The sequence below is a fragment of the Rhinolophus sinicus genome, chromosome 15 (assembly GCF_057876585.1).
Source record: "Rhinolophus sinicus isolate RSI-liver-muscle chromosome 15, RSI-T2T, whole genome shotgun sequence".
In the NCBI taxonomy this organism is placed as follows: domain Eukaryota; kingdom Metazoa; phylum Chordata; class Mammalia; order Chiroptera; family Rhinolophidae; genus Rhinolophus; species Rhinolophus sinicus.
The window spans coordinates 32,853,955-32,867,052 of record NC_142515.1 but is presented as its reverse complement, the minus strand read 5'-3'; the positions used below and the strand labels follow the sequence as shown (position 1 = coordinate 32,867,052).

Below are 13,098 nucleotides of genomic sequence, written 5' to 3'. Positions count from 1 at the left end.
AAATATAAGACTATTAGAGAGTGGGAATTATGTATCAAAAAAATAAAGTTATTGGAGTTCTGGTAAAGATGTATGTATTCTTCAAGTGACAAAAATCATTCCTGGCACAGGATAAATGCTGTTTAAGCCTTAGGTACTATTATTATTATTATTATAATATTTGGGGTAGAAATTCAGCATTTTTAAAAACTGTATAAAGAGCTGATTCCTAGTCATGCAGGACAAGACAGTAATTTGTAAATGGACTTGGAGATAATTATAAAGCAAACATAATTTTAAAAATCTGTTAATAGAAACACGGCAGGTGCATTGTACCAAAAATAGAAAATACAAAACAAGCAAAAATAAGAAAAAAAAGTATATATATCCCAACAACCTAGAGGTTATACTTTTAGTACCTAGTTTGTTATCTTTTTACCTACATGTCACTATATGGGTATATATGTATTTACCAAAATAGTATCACTTTTGAAACCTTTTTTCCCCCCCAGTAATTAATGTCTGCTTAACCATTTCAGTAAATTTTCATCTCATTCAATACCCAGGTCATATTAAAATTTATCTAGTTGGCTCAAAAATGTCCTTTATGTCTGGTTTGTCGAAAACAGTATCCAGAACAGTATTATACCTGTGAATTTGGCTGTTAGATTCCTTAAGTCCTTTTAAATCAAGGATAGTTACCCATTTCCCCCCTCCCAACCTTTTAAAATGATATTTTGACTTTTTAAAAAGATACTTGAAGAGAGACTGGGTCATGTCCTACAGACCTTTTGAATTTGTCCAGTTTACTCTCTTAATAGTGAATAGTGTTATTTACCTTATTCTTCTATCACATGTATTTTCTTTAAATTAAAATTTATATATTTAAATGCATTGTAGATTCTCAGGTTGAAGATAACTTAGCTATCATAGCTGATACTGTATCCTTCATGTTGTATCACATCCAAAGTTATATGATCTCAACTTTCTTGGTGATGCTGAGATTGAACACTGAAATGAAAAGACCTAGAAAAATCAGATTTTTATAAACATGGATTCATATTGATATTTTCAATGAATAGTTTTATCTGAATTTCTGATTTTATAATGATACCTCTTTTCTGTTACACTAATAAATCATGAATCTTAAAATTATTAGCATAACTTCACTGCTTTTTCCTACAATATAAAGAAAAAAGTTGGAGGATATCAACACTGATATTACTAAAAACAAACTATCAGAGAAAGTTGAACATTTCTTTGTAGTTCGTTTTGTTCTTAGAATACTTCCTACAAAGAGGTACAGTAAAATTACAAGGTCCAAATGAGCCCTGAAATAAATTCTTTCTCCTGGTTACCAATTTCGTATTAATCAGGTATATTTATTTCTGGCTGTTTGCAATGTATGTCTCTCCCTTTCCCCTTCCCTTCTCTACGAAGCAGCCATTTTTATTAGTTTCTCAGTTATCTTACGTGTGTGTGTGTATGTGGTGTTGTGTTGAGGAAGTTCAAATTCAAGCAAATACACATGTAAATATTTTATCCAAAAAGATGTTATTTGTTTTATAACATTATTTCTTTTATCCAAAAGATAGCAGAATGTATACCCTGTTGTGCACATTTTTTTTTCTTAAAGTATTCTGTAAATTTGTCTAATCAGTACATAGTAATTTTATGGATAGAACATAGAGTAGAACATTTTCTTATATCAAAATAAAAGCTTTCTGAACAAAAACTCATAGACACAGACAATAGTTTAGTGGTTACCAGAGGGTAAGGGGGGTGGGGGATGGGAGATGAGGGTAAGGGGGATCAAATATATGGTGATGGAAGGAGAACTGACTCTGGGTGGTGAACACACAATGGGATTTATAGATGATGTAATACAGAATTGTACACCTGAAATCTATGTAATTTTACTAACAATTGTCACCCCAATAAATTTTTAAAAAGTAGAAAAAAAAAAGCTTTCAGTAATTTGATAATTAATTTTGGATTGAAGACTAATACTGAAATTAGCTCAATAATGCAAATACAGGAGAAAGTAAAGAAAAAATGATCTGGAAAAGGGAATTGTATTTGGTGAATTTTGAATTGTATTTGGAAGATGAATAGGTCCAAAAGTAGGCGGGCGGCAAACTTTAGTGATAGTCTTCAAGGGAGGCTTTAGGCAGATTAGCTTGGCTCCTGTAGAAGATTCGAGGCAAAATTATGAGATTAGAGAGGATTGATGGAGCTCAAGAAGAGAGCTGCTATGATGGACACAGTACATTGAAATGTAGATTGTTGGTGGTTTTTTATAGTTAGTTGCATATACATTCTTCTTGACTGTAGAAGTTTGTTTTTGCGCTAACTATAGTGTGTAACAAGTGAATAAAATAGGCATGTTAAATATTGATTACCTTGGTTAGAAATGAGAATAAGTTTCTACCTCAGTTCAGTATTATTAAGTCATAAATAGTAAGAGTGAGAAGAGATCTTAATGGTTGTCTCTACCTAATTATCATGTGGAATAGGAAATTGAAATCTAAAAAGGTTAAGTGACTTGTCCAAATTGTACAACTGGTTAGAGACATAGCCAGCTCTTAAATCTGATGTTCTGACTCTTAATTGTATCTATTCTCTATACCATGGTGCTTTTTATAACCATAAAAAAATTAGAAGTTGTGTAGCTTTTATTGGTTTTTATTTTGATTTTTGCCCCAGGATACTTTAGTATTTGTGATTTATAAAGTCTGAGGTTTTTATTTTTCACATGTACCTAAATGTTGTAAATATGGAAGCTACCTTTTACCTTGGGTGCATTTTTAATGTACTAAGTAGAGGGATTTGAAATTATTCTGCCAAGTAATCGTTTTGAGGATCTTTTTTAGAATTAACGTATTTATTTGTATTTCTTAATTACACATGGTGGTTTATAAATTAATACATTTGACAATACAGCTGCGGTGGGGAAAGCTTTTGTTTTATTATCAGCTAATATTTTAAAATGTGTACATTTAGATTGCATTGTTGCATGTTTCAGATATTTCCTTAACTTAAATACTCAGATATTTATCCAAACATTATTGCAATGGGGTTTCCTGCAGAAAGACTTGAAGGTGTATACCGGAACAATATTGATGATGTAGTAAGGTAAGAACTCTTTAATTTTCTATTTCTAATGTTGATGTATTATATTAATGTTGTATTTTCATTTAGAAGACATTTCTAAACCACAGAAAAAGATGTACTTTGTGATGTAAACTTTATTTTTATTGTGTCAGTGCTCTATAGCTGCCTTTTTTTTTTTTTTTTTTTTGCTTAATATACCTAATGGGTTTCAATAGGATATAACTCATTTGATAAGAATGGACTTTTACATAATCAGGTATGTCTGGTATGATTTCATGAACTCTGCATAAAATGCCCCTCAGCAGGTTAATGCCTGGATTCCATTACACTTACGATTTTTATTTTTTATTTACTGTGTTTCATGTCACAATTGGGGATTAGGCTTAAAATCCTTGAGTGTATTTATTCACTTAAATGTATGTATCTTAAGGTATAGATAACTGATACCATGAATTTTTACATAGAGCATTTTATAATGGGGCATAAGCATACCAAGCACCTAAAGAATAAAAAAGTGTTTGTTACAAGGGATCTAGAAAGAAATTGCTGCACATACCAAACCCTAACTTTGTCTGTTTTATAGTTTTGCATAATTTTCTTAGTGTAATTATTCAGTTCAGAAGAAGGCCCGTTGAAAAGGCCCACTTAAATAATTTTTAGTATATTTGTGACCTAAAAGTATATATTTTATGAGAGAAGGAATTTTTATCTGCTGTGTAAATCTTAATATATTTTCTGATTTCAGAGCAAATATATATATATATATGTATGAATAAATTAATTTTAAAATATCAGTGGGAACTTTAATGGCTTTTAAAAGTTGAAATTTTGAATTATTCCCGTTACCTTTATTCAGAAGGTAAAGTATCTTTCTTGGAGACTTTCAATTTAAATATTTGGTGGTTATGAGTGTTGAATGTTATAATATATGGTTAGTACTTTATAAAGTGCTTTACAGATGTAGAATCTTTTTTATAGTAGTTGTCTAAGTATATAAGCCTACCTATACCCTAAATGAACTTAGCCATAAGTTGTTGATTTTAAGCAATTTGCTTTGAATCAAAGTATATTTACATTTTTTGCAGCTCTGAGTTGTGTCCAGTTAGATTTTCATAGTGTTTGTATTGTGTTCAGAATTAAATTTCAGTTTCTACATCAACTACATAAGAACCCAAAACTACTTCTTTGCGGTTTTCTATTACAATTATAGGTGGTACAATTATAGGCTGTCAGAAGTACTGTTTAAGAAATTGAAAATAGGGAAATGAATTTGCCTTTTCATAGTTAGGCAGGACACAGTGGAAGAATGCTTAACATCAAAGATCAATGGGAGTAACAGCTTGATATGGCTTAGACAGTGATACTACACATCAACAGAAAATGCAGTTGGTGATAGGAAAAGAATGAGGGAAGTCAATTTTGAATCGAAAGATGTGGAATCTGGGAAATGAGTAACGCAGTCACCAGACGTGTATTCTCTACTATGGTGCAGGAATGTTTATCAGGCCTCTTTATGGCCTTGGTGAAATATCTCATAAGATCATCTACTTCACATTACTATAATTCTGTATTCAACCAACTACTAATTCAACCAAGTCAGATTAGTACTCATATTGGGAAAGATTATGAGTACTTTGGAGTAAGAGAATAAATTGTCTGATTACTGTAAGGACATCTTTGTGGTCAATCTGTTGTGCTAGTTTTTTCATTGTTCTCTTCTGACTGTGAATTAGTCACTGAGGCTGAATGATCATCTTTTAGGTTACTGATAAAGTCCAGTTTCTGGATCTATAAATTTGATTATCAGGCCTTAGATTGTAATAATTTCACCAAGAAAATACTATGCTGTGAAGTATTTTGATCTGTCATCTTCTGACTTCATAACCACTGCTTTTATGCCTCTGAATTAAGATTTCACACATTTAGTTTGTGATTAGTAACCAAGGTTGAAGTTTATTCTGTCTGCTTTAATGTTACTAGTGTATTTTATCTAGCTTTTATCTTTTTCAAATTTGTTATTCCTAAAAATAGTTTTATGTGTATGGATTTTTATTTAGCTAATGGTCGCTTTAGCTGACTGATCTTTTCACCCTATGGTAATGGTAATGGTAATAGCATATAAAAATGAATTATCAGCTAAATATAATAGCTGTGCTGTGTTTTGTTTATCTTTTTTTTTTTTTTTTTTTTTGAATCGGGTGATAAATGGCTGGTAAGACTTTGGCTTCAGTTGCTCACCCCACTCCCTTTCTTTTATGAGAGAAAGGATGAACAGTGACTGGAAATGAAGATGTAGTTTTTCCTATGAACTGAAATGAAAATAAATAGTTCCTAAATAATTTGCCTGTTAGGATTAAACTTTCCAGGGTATTGGCTGTCTCCAATACCCGAATGATTGATTTCCTTACTGCTTCACACTGTTTTGGAGACAGTAGTAATAATCAGTAGTGGTTTCTTTTTGGTTCAAAGATGATGTCTCAGTACCTTTTCTGTTAACAAAACTGTTTTCAGTTGGATTTTCCTTTGCTCTCTCTACTGGGATGGCTGAAGAATATTATCTTTTTTCTAATTCCATATTTTTCCTATTATCTTCCCCCAAACAGAGCTCAGACTTTGTTGCTGTTGTACTTCATTGCCTTGAGTAAAGTAAACTCAAATTGCAAATACCTGCATGCTTAAATTGTCCAGTATTATTTAACATTTTTGAGATATGATTTGTTACAGCAATGTGAATTTTATACTTGAAGTACGCAAAGTACTTTTGTGACAAATATTTAACTTCTCCATTCTAGATTACCTCCTAGGATCAGGAATTGATGTAAAAAATAAAGGGAGAGGAGGAGAAAAGTGAATGAAGCTGAAATTTTTTACAGTCATTAATTGCAAATTTTAAAAAATAAGCAATCAGAATTGACAGAGCAGGGCTGGGACTGTTCATAGAAGTGAAGTTTGAAAAGTTAACTCTTCCCAGATTATTTTCTTCTTTTCCTCTTACCACCTTCTCTCTCTCTTTTTTCTTGCCACTAAACTCTTGTTCTGACTAGCTGGTAATACGAAACAATGCTTTATTCAGATAATTAGTTATTTTTTCATATGTATGTCTTATTGCTCAGGCTAATATTGAAGGTATCTAATTTGTATGTTATCGGATATAAATCTAAGCAGTCTTTAACAAATTGATGCTTCATGTGTTTAACAGACATAGCTTAAGAACTGTTTTGTACCAACTAAATCAGGAAAATGTAGGTTTAATAGAGGTGAACTGGCTTTCTTACTGCAGAAACTTTAATAAGCTACTGTGCACTGTAAGTCTTCCAAGAGTGAAATTCTAATATGCTGCTTTCCTTTCTTTTTTTCCTTTCCCTTTTTCTTTCCCTCCCTCTCTTCCCCCTTGTCTCTTCCTTCACTTTTATAGTATATCAAATAACATCTTTCAAAACAGTGTTTTTAGGGAGCACAATTTGAGATATGTTGAAAATGAAAACAGATGCATATAACTCTGAATTAGTAGGAAATAATCTACTTCCTTCTCTTTTATTGGAAGATTTTAGATGTGGAGAGAGTCCCACATTTATTATTGTATAAGGAAATACTTAGAGCTCAGCCCTCTGATACACATTGATTTTACAAAACAGACATTATCCATTGTCTTGTATACTGTCAATTTTCTTACCCATATGTAAGTGGCTGTATTACAGATTCAAGAGTCCATCTTCTTTTTTCCTGTTTTTTATGTACATTTTCTTACTGAAGGAATATTTCTCTTAATTATATGTTAATCTTTTAATCAACCTTAATTATTGATTTTCAATAAAAAAGTGTTTGTTATCCCAACATTATCATTGTTAGCTATTCAGTTAAAAAGAATTGAAAGGAGATTATTTAGAGGATTTAATGTTTAGAGATTAAATATAGATTATTCAAAATAGAGGAAAGAATATCAATTCTATTCTCCCTTTCCAACAACTTTTGACTTCTTCCCTCATCTTGCCCTTTTTCTTTATTGAGATGAAAATCACATAGCACAAAATTAACCATTTTAAAATGAACAATCCAGTGACGTTTAGTACCTTCACAGTGTTTTGCAACCACCACCTCTATCAAGTTCCAAAACATTTTTATCACCCCAAGAGAAAATTCTGTACCCATTAGATGCCTCCCACTTCTTTTGTTAGTCTTGTTTCCTTACAAATAGCAAAGCTTTGATGGATTTGACAAGGTTTGTATTATCTGCACCAGTATAACTTTTGATATTTAGTAACAGATAACGTTTATTGTACATGTATTCACGTATGTATGCTATTGTTATATACACAGTTGACATGTGTGATCTTATTAAATCTCTACAGTAAACCTATCCCCATTCCATAGATGGTTTAAAAGAAGTTAACTTTCCCAAGTGCCACACCGGCGAGTAATGAGGTTGAGGAATGAGCCCAGGTCTGTCCGATTCCAAAGCTCATTTTCCTAATAAATATATATATATATATATATATAACCTTATAACTCCTGTATATCAGAGGGCAAAACCTGGAAACTCTTGGACTAATCTAGCCTGTTGTCATTTGTTTGGCCATAAACAGTGTTGGTCCACACATTGTTGGGAAATCACCAAGGAAGGTCTTTTCTGGTATTATTATACCAGAGAATTTCTTTAGGATCTGAGTCTACAGATTGAAAAGACCTATATATTGCCAAGCACGATAAATGAAAACAGACCAATATCAGGCAAATTATTATGAAATTTCTTTGACAATACCAGAAATAATGAGACTGTTTCAAAAGTGTTCAGAATCTATTAGGAAGGATTAGGAATATGAATGGCATCTGATTTCTTGGTAGAACCGTGTTTCCCCGAAAATAAACCCCAATTAAGATCGTCAGCCAGGCGGATACATTTAGGATGTTATGACGATGTTCCAGAAGAAGATGACATGACTGTATTTGAATAAAGGTAGATTGTTGTACATGAAAAAATAAGACATCCCCTGAAAATCTGCCCTAATGCTTCTTTTAGAGCAAAAATTAGTATAAGACCTGGTCTTATTTTCAGGGAAACACGGTAGAATTAAAGATAGAGAATGAAGGAGTAGCACTTGAAAAGTTCTGCGTTCAGCCTAGAATTCTGTATCTATCCAAACAATCAAGTGCAAAAGTAGGAAAAAAAGACACTCAGTTACTAAAAAAAAGTATCCATGCAACAGTTCTTAGCAGATTACTGGAAGATGTGCTCCAGCAAAACAAGGGAATAAACCATGAAATAAAAGGGCTTCAGTAAAGTGAGGACCAACTCAAGCAACAAAGATAAGTCCCCGGATGACAACTGTGTCACAAACTAAAGAGCAGCCAGTTCAGGGAAAAAGAGAGGTTCTGGGGAAAAAAAGAACTGATAGGTTATTATGAAATATTTGGGTGGAAAGATGCAATAGATTTTTAGAAAAATAAGTGAATTAGAAACAGAAGCAATTATTAACATCTGATTGATTTAACCCGCAATTGTGATATTACTATTTAAAGGGGAATTAAAAGAAGTGAAACATATTTGAAGGTAGTACTGGCTTTGTAAGCCTCCTCCATCATGGCAGAAAATATGTAAGTAATTCATGAATCTACAAGAAGCAGTGTTATAGTATATCATAGAGATACTGAATTAAATACCAAGAAAAAGAATCCGACTAGTTGAGTGTGGTTGCTTTTAGGGGAGAAGCAGGAATATAGGCTTGAGGATGAATAGGGCTGGAGATTTTTTTATTGTAGCAAAATATATAGTATAAGATCAAATGTACCATTTTAACCATTTTTAAGTACACTTCTGTGGCGTTAAGTACATTCACAATGTTGTGCAGCCATCACCACTCCATCTATAAAACTTTTTTATCATCTCATACTGTACTGTACCTACTGTTTTCCCCGAAAATAAGACCTAGCTGGACAATCAGTTCTAATGCGTCCTTTAGAGCAACAATTGCTATAAGACTCGGTCTTATTTTACTATAATACAAGACCAGGTCTTATATAATATAATATGATGTAATATAATATAATATATAATACTGGGTCTTATATTAATTTTTGCTCCAAAAGACACATTAGAGCTGATGGTCTGGCTAGGTCTTATTTTCTTGAAAACAGGGTACCCATTAAACAGTAGTTTCCCATTCCCCCTAGTCCCAGCCCCTGGTAACCACTGTTCTATTTTCTGTCACTATGTACCTTATGCATATATAAGTGGAATCATAACAGTATTTGTCTTTTTGTGACTTGTTGCCTTACAGCTGCCAAACCGTTTGTTCCCCCCTCACTCTTCCCAGGATTTCACAAGGTAGTGCTTCAGCAAACTGAGGCTGGATGGAAAGATATCGATAAAGCTCCCTTGAGGGGATGTCTCAGCAAACTGAGACCTGACGGAATAATATCGGTCCCTGCCCTTTAATGGATCCCCTGGAGTTATGTGTGTGTGAAGGCACAGTACATGTTGGAGCACAATGGGGACGTTCAGAAAGGCAGCCAGCAGGCACATAATTCACAGATCTTGATGTTAACAAGCTTTACTTCCTGATTTGTTAACCAATAAAAGCTATGCGTTGGCCCCAATTCGGGGCTAAGTCCTTGAGGCTTGAGTCCCTTGGCCCCGCTTGCACTCTATTCTTTCTTAACCCTGCGCCGCCCTTTTCGCTTCCCACAGCTCTTGTGTAGGACACGACAGTGACTTATTTCACGTAGCATAGTGTCTTAAAGGTTCATTCATGCTGTGGTATCTGTCAGAATTTCCTTCTGTTTTATTTATATACCATTCATCCATTGATGGACACTGGCGTTGCTTTCACCTTTAGACTATTGTAAATAATGCTGGTATGAATATGGGTGTCACAGTATCTGTTCTAGTCCCTGCTTTCAGTTGGTTTGGCTATGCACGCAGAAGAATTGCTGGACCAAATGGTAATTCTGTTTAATTTTTTGAGGAATTACCATATTGTTTTCTGCAGTGGCTGTATCATTTTACGTGTCCACTAGCAATATACAGTGTTTAATTTCTCCACATCCTCGTCAACACTTGTTATTTTCTAGACTTTTTTTTTTAATAGACTTTCTAATGGGTGTGAACAGTGGTATCTCTTTGTGATTTTGATTTTTATTTCCCTAATAAGTGATGTTGAGCATCTTTTCATGTGCATATTGACCATTTGTATATGTTTGAAGACACGTCTATTCAAGTTCTTTACCTGTTTTTGCATTGGATGGTTCGGGTTTTTGTTGTTGAGTTTTAGGAGTTCTTTATGTGTTCTGGATATTAATCCTTTATCAGATATGTGACTTGCAAGCATTTTCTCCCATTCTGTGGATTGCCTTTTTACTAATACTTGTTGATAGTGTCCTTTGATGACTTGCAAGCATTTTCTCCCATTCTGTGGATTGCCTTTTTACTAATACTTGTTGATAGTGTACTTTGATGCACCAGAGTTTTGAATTTTGATGCAGTCCAATTTATTTATTTTTTATTGCCTGTGCCTTGGCTGTCCCATCTATGAAATCATTGCTAAATCCAATGTCATGAAGCTTTCCCCTGTGTTTTATTTTTAGGTCTTTCATTTCAGTTTTTGATCCATTTGAGTTAATTTTTATACGTGGTATAAGATAAGGGTCCAGCTTAATACATTGCATGTGGATATCCAGTTTTCCCAGCACCATTTGTTGAAAAGACTATCTTTTCCACATTGAATGGTTTTCGCACATTTGTCAAAAATCATTTGACCATATATAAAAGAGTATATTTTGGGCACTATTTTGTTCCATTGGTATGTCTGTCTGTATGCCGGTACCACACTTGGTAAGTTTGTAGCAAATACTGAAATCAGGAATTGTGAGTCCTACAACTTTGTTCTGTCTCAAGATTGTTTTGGCCATTCAGGGTACTCTGAGAGTCTATATGGATTTTAAGGTGGAATTTTTATTTCTGGAAAAAAAACAAACTGGGATTTTGGTAGGAATTGCGTTAATTTATAGATTGCATTAAGTGGTATTGAAATCTTAATATCAGGTCTTCCAAACTATGAACATGGGATGTTTTTCCATTTATTTAGATCTTTAATTTCTTTCAACAGTGTTTTGCAGTTTTCTATATACCAGTATATTACCTCCTTGGTTAAATTGATTCCTAGATATTTCATTCCTTTTGATGCTATCTTAAGTAGAATTGTTTTCTTAATTTTCTTTTTTGATTGTTCATTGTTGGTGTATAGAAATGCAGCTGAGTTTTGCATGTTAATTTTGTATGCTGCTACTTTGCTGAATCTGTTTATTGTAACAATTTTTTGTGTGTGTGGAATCTTTAAGGTTTTCTACATATAAGAAAGATCATCATGTCATCTGCAAACAGATAATTTTACCTCTTCCTTTCCAGTTTGGACGTCGTTTTTTCCTTCTTGCCTATTTGCTCAGGCTTGAATGTTTAGTACTATGTTGAATAGAAGTGGTGAAAATAGGCCTCCTGTCTCATTCACCTTAGAGAAAAAACTTTGTGTTTCACCATTGCACATCCTATTACCTGTGGAGTGTTGGGTTTTTTTAATAGAACTAGTTTTTATAGCCAGTTTGTGTTCACAACTATATTGAGCAGAAGGTACAGAGATTTCCTGTACACCCCCTGCTCCCACTCATGCATAGCCCCCCTCATTATCAGTGTCCTCCCCCAGAGGGGTGCATTTGTTATAATTGATGAACCTACTTTGACACATTATTATCATCCAGAGTTCGTAGTTTACATTAGCGTTCATCCTTGGTGGTGTCCATTCTGTGGGTTTGGGACAAATATATAATGACATGTATCCACATCATTATCGTGTATCCACAATATTATAGTATCATACAGAATAGTTTCACTGACCTAAAAGTGGTCTGTGCTCTGCCTCTTCATCCCTCCCTACCCCAGCCTCTGACAATCACTGATCTTTTAACTGTCTCCATAGTTTTGACTTTTCTAAGAATGTCATATAGCTGGAATCATCTAGTATGATAGCATACAAAAATTCTACTTCTATACAATATAGCAGTATATAAAAAACCCACAGCATGTAAAATGATACAGCCACTTTAGAAGACGGTTGTGTCGTACAAAACTAAACATACTCCATACACTCAACTTACTCAAGAAATTGCATCCGTTTGGGTAGTTACCCAAAGGAGTTGAAAACTTATGTTCAAATGAGCACCTGTACGTAGAAGTCACACTTCTTAAGTGTCTGGCTCCCAAAAGAAAAAGAGGGAGAAAAATGTAAGAAAAAAATAGGCTCTGGATATAAAAATCCCCTGGAAGCTGTGTCAGTCATTGGGGATTGCAACAGCAGTAGCCTGCTTCTGTATCAGCCCATCTGTAATCAGAAGCAGAAGTTAAGAATCGGAACATAGATCCCTGATATTTGGGGGACAGAGTCCCACAAGTTGGTATGGGCTTTTCTAGGAATATGTGCATGGCTGCCTGCAGGTGGGGGGTGAGGGTGGGACGTTTAAGTGGGTAGCTGCTACCACACTAAAAAGTTGAAATTGAATGAAATTAACTGCCTTCCCCTGGAACCTACAAGCTTTTAAATAGACTCCAGAGTTCTGAAATAATTAACCAGATAGGTAATGCCAGCACAGTTTTTGTCCAAGTGGGAATATGGATTCCTGGTCCTTCCTGCTTTGCCATCTTTCCTTGACAAATTTTTTAATTGCAATCTTTTGTGTCTTTTGAAATATCTATGTTTACATATTATTTTTACAAGAATAATTTTAATGTGCACTTTGGCAGCTTATTTAGAACTGTTTCATAGAATTTCTTTGAGGAAAGTAAAATCTTTAAAAAATGACTTCTCACTACTGTGAGAATTCAGATTTTAATACTTTGAAATTAAGTACAGTATAGTTGTATTAGAAAGATTTGTATTCTAGATTTTCCAAGTTTTGTGGGTATTACCTCTCTGCTCTTAGATCTAAATTTTTGTCTCTACTTTCCAAATATCTACAGTT

The 13,098-nt window shown here is 33.7% G+C and overlaps 1 protein-coding gene across 2 annotated transcripts in view; it reads left to right on the top strand.

Annotated features, from left to right (window-relative positions):
• Window positions 1-13,098, top strand: part of PTEN (phosphatase and tensin homolog) — an 84,415-nt gene that overhangs the window by 21,773 nt on the left and 49,544 nt on the right. For both annotated transcript variants that reach the window (XM_019738851.3, XM_019738842.3), the window contains exon 2: window positions 3,030-3,114. In XM_019738851.3, coding sequence (XP_019594410.1) covers window positions 3,030-3,114 — 85 coding nt within the window. The remainder of the gene's footprint in view (window positions 1-3,029; window positions 3,115-13,098) is intronic.